Genomic DNA, 19426 nt, shown 5'->3' on the forward strand with positions numbered 1-19426 from the left:
CCTGCGGCTCCGGAGCCGCATGCGGCTCTTTGAGCCTTCCCCTGTGGCTCCCAGCCTCTTCTGCCTTTGCAGAGAGAGACAGAGACAGAGAGAGGCAATTGCGCTTCCCTGCTTCTCTCTCTCTCTCTCTCTGTGTGTGTGTGTGTGTGTGCGCGCGTGTGTAAAAGAGAGTGCACTCACAGTGTTCTCCGAGGAGCTGAAAAGCTTACTGGGCGGAGCTCCTCCCTTTGCTGCGTCTCTGCAGGAAGCAGGAAGCAGGCAAGGAGAGAGCTAGCTAGCCCAGCTAGGCTGACTTTCTGGGAGTTGAAGTCCATGAGTGAGACGAGGTTGCTTACCCCTGAGCTTGTTGGACAACAGCTTGAAGCTTGCCAGGTGAGCAGCAGATAGTTTGGCAGACCAAGGGCAGATAGAGAGGGAGGGAGAGAGAGACCCTTTTGACATCTAAAATGAAGATAACACTGCATATATCCTTTTTTTACCTGTTGTGTATGTAATTTTATTCTCTTAAAGCATTCTCTTGGTGATCATTGTTTTAATAGTATGGATATTCCCAAGAGTCATATTTTTACTTTTATGATTATAATAAAGGTAAAAAAGGATATATGCAGTGTTATCTTCATTTTAGATATCAAAAGGGTTTTGCGGCTCCCGGTGTTTTGTTTTTGGTGGGAAACGGGTCCAAGTGGCTCTTTGAGTGTTTTGGGTTGCCTACCCCTGGTCTAGCCAGTTTATAACTGGCTCTAAATCAGACAACCAAACACATTGGTTTTATAGTTTGGCTCAAAAACATACTGGCTAGTTTTTCCTTGCTTGTTAGCTGTGCTAAACATGATTAAAGATTGGATCATCAGTGAGGAATATGAAATGACTTTAAAGTTGGAAATACATACAGAATATTGAGGAAGGACATCTCTAATATGTCCTTCCTTACCAAACTGCACCTTTCCTTCCAACCATGCCCATTATGCCTCAAATAGAGGTAGATATACATTTTCATATAGGAAGCTATCAAAGAGATTGTATTGCTGTTCTGCTCCTTTCCTGAATGGATTAGCTGCAGCAAGAAAAAGATAGCAGAAGAATGAGAAAACCTGGGGTGAATGTAGATGGTTTCTGATGTTGTCTGGACCTTTTGTAGAATTGTGAATGATAATTGCACGTTGTCTTAAAAGACGTAGGAAACAAAATGTAAAATGCATTGATCACAAGAGTCAATAAGATCTAGGCTTGTGTACCAAAGAATAAACAAGGTTTTGTTTGTTTGTTTTTTAGGAAAACAGGATTGGATAAATTAAGAAAGACAAGTCTACTTGATGATTATAAATAGATGTCAGATCCAGTAGGGCAATTGCCTGCCTTCAATTTTGGAGCAGTGGGGAATCACAGTTGGAACCTCTCTCTGTTACCATTGTGCATGCTAACATGCTGGTGAATAAGTACCCCAAATATAAGTAATAGATGAGGCCACGGCCACACTTGGAACTGAGAATACACTATAGGGACTCTCACACAAAGGTTGCTATGACCAATCATAAAATAAGGATATACCAAAATATGAACAAATCCCTGGGCTGCACATATCCCAATAAACTATTTTCTAAGAAAATATCTGGGGACAATACCAGTAAGCAGCCTTACTTCCCAATAATTTTCTTTTAATTCAAAGAAAGTAAACAAAACTAGGCTTAAGAACCTAGGAGTGCCCATGGGACATGTAGATGGGCATACAGTCACCCCATGCACCATATTGAGGACTCTAGAATTACAGAAAAATAAACTGTGATATTTTACTGCACAAATTTAACAGAGATCAAATGACAATCTCCTGCTAAGCATGCTTTTATATACTGATGTCTGCCAAATTCATGCTTCATTTTGGGGCAGAATGTACCTAGAAAAGTATGTGGATCTAACAAAGTTATATGTCAAGAAGTATATCTATTTCACATATCCTTGTCTTATTCAAGATAAAATATGCAGAGTCTGATGAAGTGTCCTTCCCTATGTGTTCAATAATCCCCCTATATTTTCCTAGCAGTTGTTTTGGCATTTTGCTTTCTAGATGGAATCCATTCCAGATGGAATCCATTAAGGAGGAGAAGATGGAACGTCTGTCTTGTGCTTTCCATTAGTAATACCCCCTCTATCTCAGGGGTTCTCAACCTTGGCAACTTTAAGACTTGTGGACTTCAACTCCCAGAATTCCTCAGCCAGCTTTGCACAAACTCTTAAAGTCCACAAGTCTTAAAGTTGCCAAGGTTGAGAACCCCTGCTCTATCTGAAAGCAACCTGGATTTGGAAGTTCTCCTTTTTCTCATTTTAAAATAGATCTAGCAAACCAGGACATATGTGGACGTATTTGGAGGTTCCAAATGCTTTCAACCGAAACTATGCTGCAATTCTTACTGGTGCTTTTACTTTACATGTTTTATGACATTTTATTTTGTATTCATTATAAGATTATTAAAAATGTAAGTAACCCTGAGGATGTGCCTGGCAAAGCAGACAACACTCATTAAAGAAATCAGTAGCCTTTTGGCTTTATGTTTATGGAACTGTGACCTTGAGAGATAAAGCTATGATGAATTAGAAAAATAGAAAGTTTTGTCACAACCTGGTGGATGAAAATATATTAATATTATAAGAAGAGACTGGACAGCCACTTGTCCGAAATGGTGTAGGGTTTCCTGCCCGAGCAGGGGGTTGGACTAGATGACCTCCAAGGTCCCTTCCAACTTTACTATTATTATTATTATTATTATTATTATTATTATTATTATTAAACTGCCTTATCTGGTGGAGTAATACATGAGCTCAGTTGATGAAAAAAGGTGTGGAGGGATAAACTGTATAACATAATTGCATAATGTAACTTCCAGTTTAGGGGCTCTCATCTCTTAATTACAACAAATACTTCTAATACAAATGCATTCTGTACTTGCATAAACATCTTGTTTCTTTTATGATCACCTTTCTGTTCCCCTCAAAGTAAACATTAGCAAGTTGATTAAGTTAGATATATGTCCACTCTCCAGCAATCCAAATGAGGTCCCCCTTCTCTCCCATACTCCATAACCCAATTAGAAAAGGCTCTTTAACTCTTCAAATATTGGCCATCACATCCCACCCATAAGAAACCAGGTAAGACCCAGTACTTGGAGATTGTGGAGGTGTTGGTGCCTCTGCCATTAGCTTGTGAGGAGTCACTGGGCCATTAGGTCCTTCTGCGTAATCAGGGGTTAAAGCAGGCTGCTGTGGAAACTATTAAAGAAAAGAAAATAAAGCAAGAATTAGCATTTCCTTTACATAAATACTGTACCCCAAAGATGCTTTTTCACAAGGCAACTGGACTTTCTTGTTTTTCTTTGAAGATGTTTCGCTTCTGATCCAGGAAGCTTCTTCAGCTCAGACTGGATGGTGGAGAATGGAAAGATTTATACTCCTGAAGACAGCTTTCCATTCCCCACCATCCAGTCTGAGCTGAAGAAGCTTCATGGATGAGAAGCGAAAGGTCTTCAAAGAAAAACAAGAAAGTCCAGTTGCCTCTTGAAAAAGGATCTTTGGGATAACTATGACCTGGATGACTGAGAATCCCCATAGGCATAAATACTGTTCTTTTTTTAAATTTGCTGCTTCTCTAAAAATTATTATCTACATTATTTCAGCAATCCTTATGAACTCTTCAGCAGAAGCAGCTATTTTCCCCATGCTGCAAAGGGGATTCTCTAAGGTGAATTCAGTGGTGGGATTCAGCCAGTTCGCACCACTTTGGCAGAACTGGTAGCTAATTTTTTGTTGCCCAGGCCCAGAATGGACTTCCAGAAGTGGCATCCACACAGAGAACTGGTTGTTCACATATTTGAATTGTAGTTTCCTTAGTGGCACTCAGTGAGTTTGCTCTGAGATTTGAACTTAAGACTTCCTGTTTCACATCTCATTTACCTAGTAACTATGTCCCATTGGTTACACTTTCTATTTTTTCTCTCTCCACTATTGTTGTTTTTTTCATTTTATTAATCTTCCATTCACTACCTCAGTCTTTCCCTTGCCCTCTTCTTCCTCATCCACATCCTCATCCACAAAAGCGAATGATTCATGCTTCCACTGGTGTCCATCATAAGATCTTTCAATCAGTTTCTGTGGCATCTCCCTGGCAAGATGCAGACGTCGCTCTGGGCTGAGGTGTCTGTGCAGCAGAGCCTGGAGCTCCGTCCGCTCCACTGAGCCCATCAGAATCATGGAATCTAGAGAGGGGGAAAAGCAAACAAGAAAATCTAAGGCCTAAAATTCAGGGACTGTCACCATCAGAGAGTCGCTTGTCAAATAGTCAGCTTATGATGACCGTTACCTCTTTACGATGAACAGGAAATAATGCCTCTGGATTGCCTTATGATTTTAGATATGTTTTCTTCTAAGAACACAACTAGACTGTAAGCTCCAGCCATATATGAGGAAGGTAACTCCAGGAAATTTTCCTTTCACAATCACCTCATATCTCTCTTAAACCTGGCTAGTAACAGGCCAGGACTGTAGAGGAAAATAGAAAAATATCAAGGAAACTCAGAAAGTGGGTTTCATCATATGCTATAGAGCAGCAGATTTCAGTGTGTTTGGAAGGGCTTGGAGAACTCTGGAAAGCTTATCTGTTTCCCATTGAGAAAGAATCTAACAGCAGGCAGCATTCCTTTCATATGAGATGACTCAGAGAAATGCATTAAATAAAATTTAATTTTAGAAATGGAGAAAGTGGAAGAGAGGAAATATGACGGGAATCTATTTATATAAGAAAGGTAGCTAGAAATTAAGATACTCTGGGCATATCTACTTTCTGCTTTGTCCGCACCATTTCTCTTCCGCCTACACATGTGTGTCCTTGAAACATTCAACAAATTCAGAATATACCTCCGAATCTAAACCAACTACTGAAGTTCCACTGTAGACAAGTAACAGACAAGAAGATACTGTTCCAGAGTCTGGCTAGAATCAAAGGGTTTCTTCAGTCATGATTAAAGTGTAAAAGAATGAGTGGAATCTAGGACTATATAAACATTTGATCTGCAGCTAACAAATGTCGTCTCAACAAGGCTCTGGTTTTCTTACCTAAGGCAGTCTACAACCAGTTCTTTGGATTGCAAAAAAATACAGATGATCCATTATTTCTCTTTATCCCTTTGCTGCCACCTACTTTATTATTTTTCTTGCACAGCTGCCCAGCTCACAAGGACATAAGATAGCATACAAATTAAAAACAATAATAAAATCAATGCATTTTCAAAACAAAACAGGAACCAATGACATTCATCAATGTATTACCAAGGATCTGTATTTGGCAGTCCAGATATCTGGTATTTCCTCATTCAACTATCAAAGAAGCTTTCTGACCATGAAGTGGCCTCAATGTACCCCTTCCAAAAATACATTGCCCCCCCCTCTTCCCCTCCTCCTTCTGCTCTTCCAACAGGGTGAGGCCTCCTCACACCATTGCAGCTGCTGCTGATTCAATTCAGTATTTGACACCAATTCCCTGTAGCTGCCTTCTCTCCCACACAAGACACTGGATCCTGGTGCAAGGTGGTTGGTGACCAAACATTACTTTCCAGTCATTACTATGGCAATTGGCCCTCTCTGTTGCCAATTCTCAATGCAATTTCTTCAAGCCACTTGATGGGAGGATTGCTAAGTTCATCTATGGTGATAGAATATCAGAAGGTGTCTGGTAGCCCTTTTAAAAACTAACAAGTTTTATTAAAGAATATAAGTTTTCTTGAGCTGTAGGTCACTTTATCCAATGAATTATTATTCATCAGGTGCATTACTGTATGCTTTTAATTAAAAAAAACTCTGTTACTTGGGAAAAGGACTACCATATTTCTCCTGATTTTTTTCAGTACACATCTTCAGTCACAGATGACTATGGAAGCACTGTTCTCAGTAATGCCAAAAGTATTGGTGCATCTCATGGACATCCTTGTTTGGGAGGAGAGGGGAGAGTGACACTGCATTGCTATCTTTAAATCCGTCTTTTCAGCAATACCAAGAATGTGCAAAAATGAATTATTTTCTAAGCTGCTTCACTCAGGAGATACATATTCATAAAATCATTGTCTTCTGGGTTCTCAGACTTTTGTGACTAGTTGGAAATTGCACTACTCTCTCAGGACATATTGACTGATTTCCCCAATAAGTAAGCATTGCTAAGAAAAACTCTGTTTTCTCTGCCCCAGGTAAAAGGAAGAAAAGAACACAGAGTTTAAATTATATTTTGAGAGAAACTGAAAATTAAATTGAAACTAGAGTTTTAGCTTTGTCCTCTCTCCCTTCATACTACAGAACTATACTACAAGAATGTATTTGTGAATTCTTATTGGTGAGACGATATTCCTGGCCTGTAAAAAGAAAGGGTAGGTCCAGTTTTATACAATAGCTATGAATTGGGAAGCTATAACATAAATTTGGAGATGATTCATAGTTCTGGATAGTTCTTTCTTGATTAAGCATACAAAGTTTACCAATTTGTCACCAGTGCTACAATCTCTCTGCATTGATGCCACTCCCAAATCTCTAGTACTAAGATTCTAGAAAGATCCGGGAAAATTCTATGTTAATCCTTCTTTGCCTCCGCCCCCTTTTTCCCCTTTTTTGGATCTGCCTCTCTATTAGGAGGAGGTAATCAGCACATTTTATTTTACCCTATTTCTGCCCTAAATTACTTTTCAAAACACAGCACATGACTATTCAACAAATCCACTAACCAGCTGGATTTTGTTTCCAATGGAAGAGCAAGCTTTTGTTTAGACATTCCCACTTAGCTAGCAGCCATCATAAGTGCAGTCAAAAACTCTTATCTAAAATAAATAAATTAATACTTAAAAGAATTATAACCTTTACATTCCTCCTTAAAACCAGTCAAGCAGCTGATCAGAAAAGCTTGGAGTGGACAAAATTAAATCCCTTTCCCAAAACTTTGTTGGCAGGACTGCTATTAATTGAAAACAGGAACTGGTGTGCTTCCTTACAAAGCTCACCTGGAGAATCCACCAGAGGAAACGTCTTCACGGTGGTGTTCTGGAATAAGTCCTTCAGATCCCGATATTTGCAATTAGAGGAGATGAATTTGACGTCACACACCATAATGTCCTCAACAAAAATATTGTATTTGCTTGAGTGGGCATAAGTTAAAAATTAAGAAAGAATAAGTAAAATGGGAGAAAGATTTATTTATTCATGTCATACTTTGTCCCAGAGCTACTTCCTATCAAAAAGTTACCATAAAATCTTACTAATTAAAGCCTCAGGATGTCATTAAAAGACTGAAACAACTAACATAAAACATAAAAACCCCACAGGCTTTTAGAAAAACTTGCTTTAATTGATCTAGTTTGCTTCCCCCCCCCTTGATATTTTTTATTTACTGGTCTTTGTATGGCATCCACTCAAGTTGTTTGAGTTGGACAACCATATAAATGCAAGAAATAAATGAACACACAAACAAAGGAACATAGGAACTAATCCCAACAACTACAAATGCCGGGGGGCAGCCATGTTGCAAAAGAGAAGTTTCTTAGGGTTCAGAGAGGAAGAAGTAACATTTTCTGAAATTCTTTCCATTCAGGCCATTGGGGGGCTGGAAATTTCAAAATCATCATTTAGTTTAAATCAGCGGTTCTCAACCTGTGGGTCGAACGACCATTTCACGGGGGTCTCCAAACAACGCAGTCCACCATTTTTTTTCCCTTTTCCTTAGCTGTGCTACTCCCTTTTATTCTATTGGCTTTTATTCTATTGGCTCTCTTGAATAGAGTCTAATTCTATTGGCTTTCAAAAGCCAATAGGAATTGTCCAGGCTGTCTCTGCCCTGCTGAGGCCACCAAAAATCCCATTATGCAAATGGTGCTGCAAGTTGTCTGCAGCGAAGGCGAGCTGTCTGGAAGTTTCCACCCCTCCCTGCTGAGCAAATACTAAAAATGTAAGTAAAAGAGGGCCAGGGGTGGGAGGTGGGAGGCCGGTGGGTGCAGGGGGGTTGCTGGCATGCGTGGGGCCCGGCGGGTGCCTTATCTCGCTTGGGCTGGGCCAGCTGGTGGTCCAGCCGGTGGTCGGCCTGCTCCGTCTCTGCTGCTTGCCAGTTATGCCTTGGCCAGCGGCACCATGCATGCACAGCGCTCCCGGGCAGGGAAAGTCCTCGACTTACGACCGGTTGGGTAGTCCTCGACTTACGACTGGTTGGGGATCGCGGCATTAAAAAGTTTGAGAACCACTGGTTTAAATTATTTCCAGAAATTATAAAAGAACCAATGGTTCTTAATGGCCAGCCTTAACACACTTCTTGAGTGTTCACCCTACTAACAAGAAAGTTGACCTATTTTTAATTAATTGAGTTTTTGAGGAGTTATGAACTCATGCTATTTCCCAAACATAACTGAAATGTACTTTACTTAATCCATTTTTGGAAATTTCTACAAGGCACTAGGCAAATATGTGATTAGCTGCTTTGTGGTTCAGGGTATCAGGTAAAGAGTCAAACTTCAAATCATCCCCATATAAAGTCTTTACGGTAGCTATTGAGCTATAGTTTGCCGTAACTGATACATCGGCTACAGATGATCTCAAAATAAATACATTCCAATCTATGGGCCATCAACTTTGTTGCTTGGGATTGAAATCTCCATCTCCTCCTAAACATCTCACCGCCTTTTAGCCTGCTCCCTCCCTTCTTGGTCAGCCCTAAGTACCTTATTTGGTTCCAGCCCAAGTCTGGTAAATAGGGCAGTTTCTTCACTTGGATGATGCTGTCATAAAGGCTTGGCTGCAAACTCTGAGCCACCATGTTGGCAAGAATGACGGCCACCATCATTGGCAGGATGTGGGCAATCTGACCGGTCAGCTCAAAGCAGATCACTGCTGTGGAGACAGTGTGGCTGACAGCACCTGTGAGAGCTGCAGCTCCTTTCCCAGTGACAGAAAAGGACCAGGGGAAAAAGGGGGCAACATTAGCATCACTTGGATCACAACTGGAACCAAAGAAAAGAAGAAAGTCCTACACTTACCAATTACTGCATAACCACCAGGTAAAATTTTGTAAACAAAGCCATCAAAGAGAATCCCATCAGGAAAAATCCAGGCCATGATTTCACCAATCAAGCGTCCGAAAGCAGCCCCTAAACCCAACAAAGGTAATTTCTTAACTGTCTTTATTAGAATCGTTAATACACACTCATGATCTAATAATATTTTAGGGCAACGAGTCACCACCCAGACCTTAAGCAACACCCATCCTTGCCTCCTTTTATGCCAAAATAGGGAGAGTGGGCTTCGCTGCTATTTCTGAGGACTTAAGTAGCTTAAGTTTCAGCTTGCCAGAGGGCCAGATTTTCAGGCTTTCCAGTGGCAGTCCTCTATAAACTTGCCCAAGAAAGCATCTTGGAACAGAAGATAAACAGATGATCACTTGTGGGACTGCCCCAATCATTTGCAGGACATGAAGAACATAGGAAAGTGGTATGTAGGTAAAATAGAAATGGATTGAGGAAAAGAGAAATGAGTTCGGGACTTAGTCATTTCATAGAAACACAATTCCCCTTTTATTCATGATTCTACCAGCAATTCCCTCCATCACAATCTGTCTGGATGTTTTCACAAAAAGATTAAAACTCACCCAGCACAAACACTGGCATGAAGCCTCCACAGGGTATTGGCATAGTTGTGGCAATGACAGACATCCAGAACTAGGACAGAAGTAATAAACAATCAAGGTTACTGTGCAATGCCCCCCCCCCTCCTTGTTAGAAATAGCTTGAGGGCTCCCTGGAAGATGAAGGTTTCAGCAGAATCCACTCTGACTGGAACAAAGTAGCAGGATGCAACCAAGCATCCTCTCCAAGGAATCTTCTTCAGCAGCTACCTTTCTCATCTATTCTCTCTGGTCCTTTTCCCCACACAATGGGCTTCTCTAAAAAGGAACATTTTTCCTCCCTCTTAGGCTGTATTGGAGGAGCTATTTTGATGTAGAGCAGAAAGATCATATGGCTGTTAAATTACAGAGCAGTTGTCCAGACCAATCCATCTCTGTTGACTTGGCCAACTGCTGTCTTCCATTTAGCAGTGTGTGTGTGTGTGTGTGTGTGTGTGTGTGTATTCAACATTTTTTAAAGTACTAGCATAAATACTTCTTTTGAAACTCCCCTTAGGTTAGGTAACATACTACTTGTGGCTCCCATGCTACAATTTGCTAAAAACAAACTTTGTTCTAGAAGGGATGGAAAGAAGGCTTCAGATGCAGATGGCTTCTAAACTATGACCTGTCATGATACTAAAGTATTCCTTTTCCATAGTCAGAAATAAAATGTAACATTTAGCATAGCTTTGTATTTTCCATAAGATTCAGCAATAAATGCAACACATAGCCAAATTCCCATAGTGCAGGGCTTTTCAACCGGTGACATGCGTACCACATGTGGTACATTAGCACGTGGCAGGTGGTACATAGCCCTGCCCAGTCAAGTGTAGTGGGAGAGGGAACAAGCCAACACAATGCAGGACTTACAGTGAGAGGGTCCTCCAGAGCTGCAGAGTGGCTGGGGCGAGGCAAAGGCCCCAGGCTCACTTCTGGCTCACCCAAAAGAGAAAGGAGGGGGGGGCGGAGACAGGAGAGGCTATAAAAGGAGGCAGTTTGGGCGGGAGAGGGAGAGAGAAAAAGAGGCAGCCTTGGGAGGAGGCGGAGTCAGCTCTAGCTGCACCAAAGAGAAAGAAGGAGGAGGAGGGTGGGGGGAGAGGAGAGGAAATCAAGCAGGCTGGCCATAAGCCAATTTACAACTTCTGTGCTAGCAGCAACAAAGAGGCAAGAAACGCAGCAGGGGAGGGGTCGCCCTCCATGAGGAATGAAGAAAGACAGCAATGAAGAAAGACAGCATTGACTGGAGGTGAGGCACGGAGGGAGGGAAATGGAGAGTGGAAGGATTCTTATGTGACTTTGAAGTTCTGAGATTTGTGCAATGTGGGCTTTGTATTCTTAAGGAGTGTTTGGCAATTTCTATTTGGCTGATGGCTGATGTCTCGTGTTAGATTCTATTGCTCTGCTATTGTTAGCTGTAAGTTTTGCTGCAAGGGATTTTGAACTATTTTTCTCCCGAATGGATTTTGCCTGCAGATTCCTTTACTTATGAATGGAGCCATTTGGGGAGGCTGCCTTAGCTGGCAGCCAGTACTTACTACATTTTTTTTCTTCATGAAGTGCTGGCTGCCGGCTCCTTAACTTTCCTTTCTAGCCAGTAGCTAATTCTTAAAGGAGAATGCACCTTTTTAAGCTAGTTCTCTCAGTGGCTTGTCTTTTCTGTCTCTGGAGGCTTTTCCTTGTTTGATGAATATATGGAAGGGGAAAAATATGGAGGTGGGTTTTCAAATTCTTCCTTCAGAAGGAGATGGGAATGAGAAAGAGGGAGGCAGGGAAGGAGGGAGGGAGGGAAGGAAGTCCCGCCTTAGCACTTGGCCACCAGCAGCCCTGCAATTAACTTTGCTTGCCAAAAGGTTGTAAAAGGGGATCACATGATCCTGGGACACTGTGACCATCATAAATATGAATCAGTTGCCAAGCATACAAATATAAATCACATGACCCAGGCCATGCTGCAATGGTCATAAGTGAAAAATGGTCATAAGTCATTTCAGTGCAATTGCAACTTCGAACAGGTTTTTTTTTTGGTCATCAACCTTTTGACACCTTACTAGGTGGTACTCGAATATTGCCATATCCAAAAGTGGTACAATCAGTGAAAAGGTTGAAAAGCCCTGCTATAGTGTACACTGAAGCAAATTCTATTCAGCTAAATCCCTTTTTGAAATGGATGAACATAAAAAATTAACTTTTATTATTTTTTTTATACTGCACAAATTCACAAATTCATTCATTAGGAAGAAATAAAGAACAAAAGCCTCTTCCCAGTGGAGCAAGAACAAATGATAGTCTTTTAAGGATAAATTCAAGGAACAACCTATTTACACTGTAAATAAAGGAGCAAGGAACAAAGCAATTACTTTAAAGAAAGTTTGTTACAATATCATTTTGACTATTTACACTAGGAAATCTGGCATTAAAACTGTATTTTATGCAGTACTGCTTGCACAAACCTTATCTGAAAAAAGGTGGGGAGTCAAATAGCCCAGAGGTACAATGTTTGGGCAATGACACCAGTGAGTTTCTCTATAAAAGTAAACCAGGAATTGAAGTTTTCACAGTTCTTTGATTCTGCTCATGGGAAATGGCTGATAATGTGGTGGTAACAATACAGAACTTACCAGGTTAGCTACCTTACCTTCATGAGGAAAAACAAGATGATGATGACAAAGACGCTGACTTTGGGATGGATCCAAACTGCAGATCTCCCCAGAAGCTGTGGGTCCTCTGTGTGCTTTACCCAAGTGAAGTTATCAAAGAGGCTGCTGATGGCTTCTCTGGGCATCAGCTATAAGGAGAAAAGGCAATTACATTTGTCTCTCAGAGAAGACTCTTCCCTACCACAGTGAGGCAAATTTAGCAACAGACACTGACATTTTGATATGCATAAATTATGCACATTTGTATTGCATATTTTCACTTCAAGCATGGCGTCTGATTGTAGATGTGAGAAAAATAATTGTTTTGGCTTTTTGTTATGAAACTGAAGAGCCTTAGGAAGTTGTATTCTGTGACAGAACCATGTTTTGTTGCCCTTCCAGGATCTCTTTATATAAAAAAGACCTGATTACTGTACATTTGTTGGAGGTCACTTTTGGACAAACAGTTTTTCTGTCATCCATGCCTCCAGATCATACATTCAAAACAAAACCAGGCTTGGAAGGGCCATTTAGATAACTCTTGATCCTCAAGATAAAATCTTTGAGAATCTCTAGCCTTGCGGAGAACCAACACCAGAGAAGCACAGAAGTGATTTAATCAACTGGTGCTCAACTACCAGCCAGCCAATGATGCTTTCCCCCATCTTTTTAGTATTGTGCCAAAGTAAAACCCTTTCCCCTTTGTAAACATGCTATTTTGAAAAGGACCACTCCTCTTGAATCTGGTTTTTAACAAGATATCAACATTCAGCTTTAAGACAAAACACTGGGAACTTCTCTAACAGGCTCTAAAACTGCAGTGCACAAGAGATAAGCCAAATACTATTTCTTCTGCAATAATCACTCCCGGTTTGAAATCAGCCAGGTATTATATTGCTGTAAAGGAGGTTTTCTCAATCCCTGATCATATTTGCCATCCAATCCGACAGGTCCTTCAAGAGTCCCGATGTAATTTCTATTATTTCAGAATCCAGGATATTACCGCATTTTTCAGTCTATAAGAATCACCCTTATATAAAATGCTCTGGCATATGAGTTTCTCCGCGCCGATCAGCTGTTTGGCAGAGTGCCAAACAGCTGAGCCGGCAAATCTGGAGTTCGGCCGGCCGACAATCTTGCCCCCTCCCCCCTCCTGTTAGTGGCAACCCCACAGGGGCTTGACACCTGCACCAGGCGGCATGGCAACCCACACAGGCCTGCCCTGTGCTGTGGAGGTCACCATTATAAGACGCTGCACTTGTATAAGATGCACCTGATTTTTGAACAGGGTGTTTGCAGGAAAAAAAAGCGTCTTATACACGGAAAAATATGTCATCTATATTTTCTTTAACTGTTTTGATGATGTCCTCTTTTTCCAGCATGCAGAGTACAACTGTTTAATAGAAAGAAGCTTGCATATGAGCAAAACTCTCTTTGGCTACTACCAAGGAATTCATCCTTGGTCTTTAGCAGAAGAGTTATGGATTTCCTGACAGCATAAAATACTAGCTTTCATATATCATGCTAGCCTTAATGAGTTGAGTGCACCTGTTGTGTGAATCTAGCCATTTTAATGTATAAACCATGGTTAATAGCATAGCCCTTACTGAGTCCAGTTTGTTCTATTTGCAGTTCACTCAGTAAACCATGAAAACATGGCTTAGTAAGGTATATAAACCTGGTCAGAATGAATTTAGATCTTATTTTTTCAGAGACAGAATCTCCTGCCTGCCCTTATCCTGTGCAACAAAAGAAGGGATTTATCATTGCTTTTCTTCTCAGCAGGCAGACAAAATAGAAGGAAAAGCAAGAGTTTATGCACCAGTAGTGTGCTAGCACAAACAAAGAAGTGTTAGTGTTATTTGAAAAGTAAGTGTAAATGGAAAACACTGTATCCTATATTCTATGAAACAGACACTTGATATGTATTTTTATGCACTCTATTATTACAACTGTTAGTTTTATTGGGCTTTTATTAAATCTATTATTTATATTTGTACACTGTCCTAAAATCTCAGGCAATGAAGAACAACACGGCAAAGTTAAATGATAAATAACTATTCAGATTAGTGGAACCCTCACTTCTCCAGCCATAAACTGTCCAAAGCCAGGAGGGAATGTCACAGATGCTATCACAAAAGTTATCACTCCAGGATACACAAGGCGGCTGAAAAAAGAAAAAAAAGCAGGAGTTAAATTCTCACAATGGTCTCTGAAAGATGCTGCAAATGCCATCTAGAAGGCAAGGACTCAGCCAGTGCTTTCAACACTGTTTCCTGAGAATGTGTTGAACTTTTTCCTCTTAGCTAGACATAGGTGTGAGTTAAATAAAAAAAAAGCCACCTATCAGGAAGTAAGATAAACACTAATCTCTTGGAAGAGTTTTTTGTTTAACCTGAACTAGAGCATAATTCAACAGATTCTACCACTTGTCTATCCCTTGAACTTTTTTCTCTAAATCTAATTTTCCAGATCTGGACTGAAAAATTCAAACGATCATTAGACAGTAGTCAAGAGATAGAATGTTATCTATTTCTTTGCTGGCATCTGGAGGTCTCTAGGATATTTACAGCCCAGATTTGTTAGCTCTACCTGATAGCAATTCTAGCTTTAATTTAACACTGCCCTACTTACTACAAGAGAAAAATGAATATTTCAATTGGTCATCTACCTTAACCTCTTAAAGCACAATAAACCTTAAGACAATATATTTTTAATTTCCTATGTTAAGAACATTTCCTGAATTATAGTTCCTCTAATTATTAAAAAAGGCATTAAAAATTTTAATGCTAGCCAAGTTAATTTACATCTTATAGAAAAGGAAACATGGCTTCAGTCTTTCTTATAAAGATCTGAATGTAGGAAAAGTGCCATCTTTGCAGAGATGGCTGTTGACTTGTTATTTTATAGATAATTTGTCTAGCCTTGACACCAAATAGTTATTAGGAATATGTCTATAGCTATAGCTATCTAATCTGTGTGAGAGTGTATGTGTATATAAAATATAACATAACACATATAGCACATTTAATAAAGTTAAAATATAACAATTTAGCAGAGCATACTCACTATTTGGTTAGGAACCGACTTAGAGTAGCATGTTGTCTGACAAATAAAACCACTTGTCGATTGAAATAAACAAAAAACGCTCCAAGGAAACCAGAACAGATCCTATAATAGAAGATTTGGGGAAAAAGTTAATCCTAGGCTTTGAATTTACATAAGAGTGCTGTTAAAATTAGATTTAAAAAATCTATAGCTAATCTCTCAACAATCAATCAGATTCTTCCAGAAAGGTTCAAGGATAAATAGCAAAATATATGCCATTTTGAATTCTGCATATTCATTTCTATTTAAGTTCAACAGTATATCCAGAAGGCATAAGTAACCAGAGAGAAATAAACCTTATTGATTAAGATGATAAAAATCTTGAAATGGTGCATAACTTTCCTGGCTTTAGGGCGACCATTTGAATGCTTAATTTATATGAGTTTAAAACAAAAACAAAAACCTCTGCAAATAAAAAACAAAAAAGTGGCTGTATCATTACCAGAGGTTTCAGCCCATTTTCTGCATCCTGATTTACTGCAAGGAGAACATTCAGAAATGTTATCCATTTTCTGTAGTTTAAAATCATAAAACCTAATCTACTACCTCAGAATTCAATCTCTAACAACATCATTCTAATCTGCTGTGATTTGTATACTGCAGTCATGGTCCTCCTCCTTTACGTATATATCCCCATAGTTTACTTTTCAGTAGTTAGATGTTCATATGATCATAAAATTGAAATAATCTCTCCCAATTTAACCTCTAATGTGGTGTTTCTTCTTTTTTTTATTGAAAAGTTTTATACAATATACATCCCAAGACCCACCACCCCTCCCCCACTTCCCAGAGCTGAGTACAGGGTTACAAATAAACAATCAAACTCTTAAAAAAAACATTATCCAACTATACAAGTAACCAAGTCCATAACGCACTTTAACTCCCTTATAACAAATTAAAAATAAACATAATAATATAAACAAATCAATATTGTTAAACCATACTAAAACTAATAAAAATTAAAAAAATAAACTATTAATAATACTCTAAAGTTTACTCATAGGCTAAATGAAACTTTTTAATCCCATATTTATTCTGAATATAATCTATCCATCTTCTCCAAACTGAAATATATCTTTCTTGTGAGTGATCCTTCAAGTAAGCAGAAATTTTTGCCATTTCTGCTAAATTTGATACCTTAAGCATACAATCTTCTATAGTAGGCAAAGAATCTTTCTTCCAATATTGCCCTACTAATAACCTTGCAGCTATTACAAAATTCAACATCAAATTAGTTTCTTTAGCATCACAATCTACAATAACACCCAACAAAAATAGTTGTGGCGTGAACTTTATCTTTCTTTTAAAAATCTTTTGAATGTTCCACCAAATCTCAATCCAAAAAGCTTTTATATTTCTACAAGTCCACCAAATATGAAAATAGGTTGCATCCAAGCTATAGTGTGGTGTTTCTTAAAGTGGAGTCCTAGGACACAGGGGTGTGTGTGTTTCTCCCAACACTCTACAAAATTGAAATTATTTATCAGCTTATGTTCAAAAATAATACAGTATTAAAATCCAATCAATCAATCAGGAGTAGCAATTGTGGCAGCGAATTTATTGAATTTAATTTTTAATAAAATGAATATCAATAAAATATAACCCATACAAACAAAAGCTCTTGAGCTGCAGCAGGTTCAAAGGCAGTTGGAGGAATCACTACTTTTTGAGTTATTTCGCTTAAAGGTTCAGGACCTTCAACTGCAACTTAGCATCAAAACTCTTGGGAAAGCCTGAAAAAGTTTGGGGTCCCAAAACCAAGACTAGAATATCAGCTGCAGCTCTTTCTTAAACGGAATATATGTAAACATGCCACCAGGGTTGCAAAGTAATTATTGAATGAATTCTGTCAGGAGTGAATTTCAAAGCTTGTTTTGATTAAAAAGATATCTGGTACAGGATACAAACGAAAAATTGCAACAAAACAACTTTCTGCACCTGGGGTATTTCTCAACCCTGTATGTCTAATAAACTGCACAACCAAAAATGTTAGATGATGACTGGAGTTTTGCTCTCAGTCATGGAAGTTCACCATCTCTCAGCACAACTTAGCTCATAAGTCTCTAAAACTGAGGAAGGGGCTGTTCATATAATTTGTAGAAAAGGCAGAATACAAATCTAACAAATATCTAGTGTTCTCTTTTGCGTCTGATCATCCCTAAACAGAGTGTACTCTCTGTTTCTCCAAACAAAAACAAAACAGTTCCTTGTCAGTCAACAGGAGTGCTGATTTACCACCACCTTATAAGATACTTAGTTGCCGAGGACTTGCAGCACAAAGGAATCAGCCATCAACATTCCAATCATGCTAATAGAAAGTCACACCCAACTAATAGAAAGCCATACTAAACCAGGTACCACATAAATACAATGCATCTAATAACCCAAAGGACACATTCTGGTAGAGAGAAAATCCCTAAAGATTGGCTCCAGCACAAGTCTAAAAGATCATCATCATCATCATCGGAAGGGACCTTGAAGGTCTTCTAGTCTGAACTCCTGCTCAAGCAGAAGACTCCACACCATTTCAGACAAATGGATGTCCAGTCTCTTCTTAAAATCCTCCAGTATTGGAGCACCACAACTCCTGAAGGCAAACAGTTCCACTGGTTTATTGTTCTCATTGTCAGAATATTTCTTCTTAGTTCTAAGTTGCTTCTCTCCTTGATTAGTTTCCATTCATTGTTTCTTGTTTTGCCTTCTGGTGCTTTGGAAAATAAGCTGACCCCCTCTTTTTTGTGGCAGCCCCTCAAATAGTGGAACATTGCTGTCATGTCACCCCTAGTCCTTCTTTTTACTACACTAGTAAATTCCTGCAACTATTCTTCATATATTTTAGCCTCCAGCCCCCTTAATTATTTTAATTGGTCTTCTTTGCACTCTTTTCAGAGTCTTAACATATTTTTTTACATCAAGGTGACCAAAACTGGATGCAGTACAGTATTCCAAGTGTGGTCTTGCATGTGGACCAGAGGTTTAGACTGACCGACCCAGATTGGATCCTGCAATATTATCCTGGAACACGTATATTTGCCTTCATTCATGAAAAATAAAACTATGTTCCTTCTCTCAACTGTGCTAATATCAGGCAGCTTCACTGGTATGTGAAGAGTTAGAATTGTATTGGGAAGAAGGCAATGACCAACCACCTCTATACTATTCCCAAGAAATTGCATGGACATTTCTATGAAATCCCCTTGAGAGATGAGTATGACTCAAAAGAGACCTTACCTTTTTCTAATATGGAACTTTCTAATTTAACTCTGTTTCATACCGAGAACTTTCAATAAGGCTTGCCTTTCTTCATTTCCACACCTGCCCGTACTGCAATTAGGTGTGCTCCAGTGGGCTTACCCTATTACAGCAAATGCCGGCAGCTCCTGCAGGTCAAAGGGAAAATCCATGCGAAAGTTTGTTCTGAAGAGGGCTGTGATGGTGACTGGGAGGAGAGGGTGGAGAGAAGAGACAACCAGGGTGACCAGATAAGAAAAAAAGAACACGAAGATAGGCTTTTGGTACCCAAACTATGAGAATACCCTAAAAAGACTCTTTATTACCATCATCTAAATTTTAAGAACTTCACTGTAAAAAAAATCATGAGTGAAATTATTCAGCCTAAATACCACTTCGTTAAAAATGGTTCTGCTGTTATTAAAAACCTTTCTGCCTTGCACAGACCTCCTCTAACCACAACTTCTAATTTTGTAGGAGTTGTGTGTAAAGCTAATTGTTGGAGGGAGCAATAGCCACAGGAGAGGCTGGGAGGAGATGTGTCTTCTCATCTTACTTGCATCCTTGTTCCAGACAGCAAAGACTCGGAAAGCAAAGGCGCTGAATGTGGCTGCAAAGAATCCACGCCAGTAGTTACGGACTGCAAAATAGGTGGAAGTGACTTCAATGCTAAAGAGGACACCTACAGAGTAGATAAAAATTCTCATCAGTACAAGACAGTTTATGCACACAAAATGCATCCAAATACTATTTCCCTCAGCCATCACTCCCCAAAATAGGT

The 19426-nt window shown here is 39.5% G+C and overlaps 1 protein-coding gene across 5 annotated transcripts in view; it reads right to left on the reverse strand.

The window, feature by feature from the left end:
• CLCN1 (chloride voltage-gated channel 1) overlaps positions 1-19426 on the reverse strand; it is a 75309-nt gene that overhangs the window by 11478 nt on the left and 44405 nt on the right. For all 5 annotated transcript variants that reach the window (XM_039338678.1, XM_039338676.1, XM_039338677.1 and 2 more), the window contains exons 8-18: positions 19202-19327; positions 18769-18853; positions 15376-15477; positions 14389-14473; positions 12306-12455; positions 9653-9722; positions 9045-9155; positions 8730-8943; positions 7026-7159; positions 4033-4244; positions 3156-3261 (exon numbers count right to left, since the gene is read on the reverse strand). In XM_039338678.1, coding sequence (XP_039194612.1) covers positions 3156-3261; positions 4033-4244; positions 7026-7159; positions 8730-8943; positions 9045-9155; positions 9653-9722; positions 12306-12455; positions 14389-14473; positions 15376-15477; positions 18769-18853; positions 19202-19327 — 1395 coding nt within the window. The remainder of the gene's footprint in view (positions 1-3155; positions 3262-4032; positions 4245-7025; positions 7160-8729; positions 8944-9044; positions 9156-9652; positions 9723-12305; positions 12456-14388; positions 14474-15375; positions 15478-18768; positions 18854-19201; positions 19328-19426) is intronic.

This window comes from Crotalus tigris, unplaced genomic scaffold (assembly GCF_016545835.1).
Source record: "Crotalus tigris isolate CLP2741 ecotype Arizona unplaced genomic scaffold, ASM1654583v1 scf7180000017716.2861928, whole genome shotgun sequence".
In the NCBI taxonomy this organism is placed as follows: Eukaryota; Metazoa; Chordata; class Lepidosauria; order Squamata; family Viperidae; genus Crotalus; species Crotalus tigris.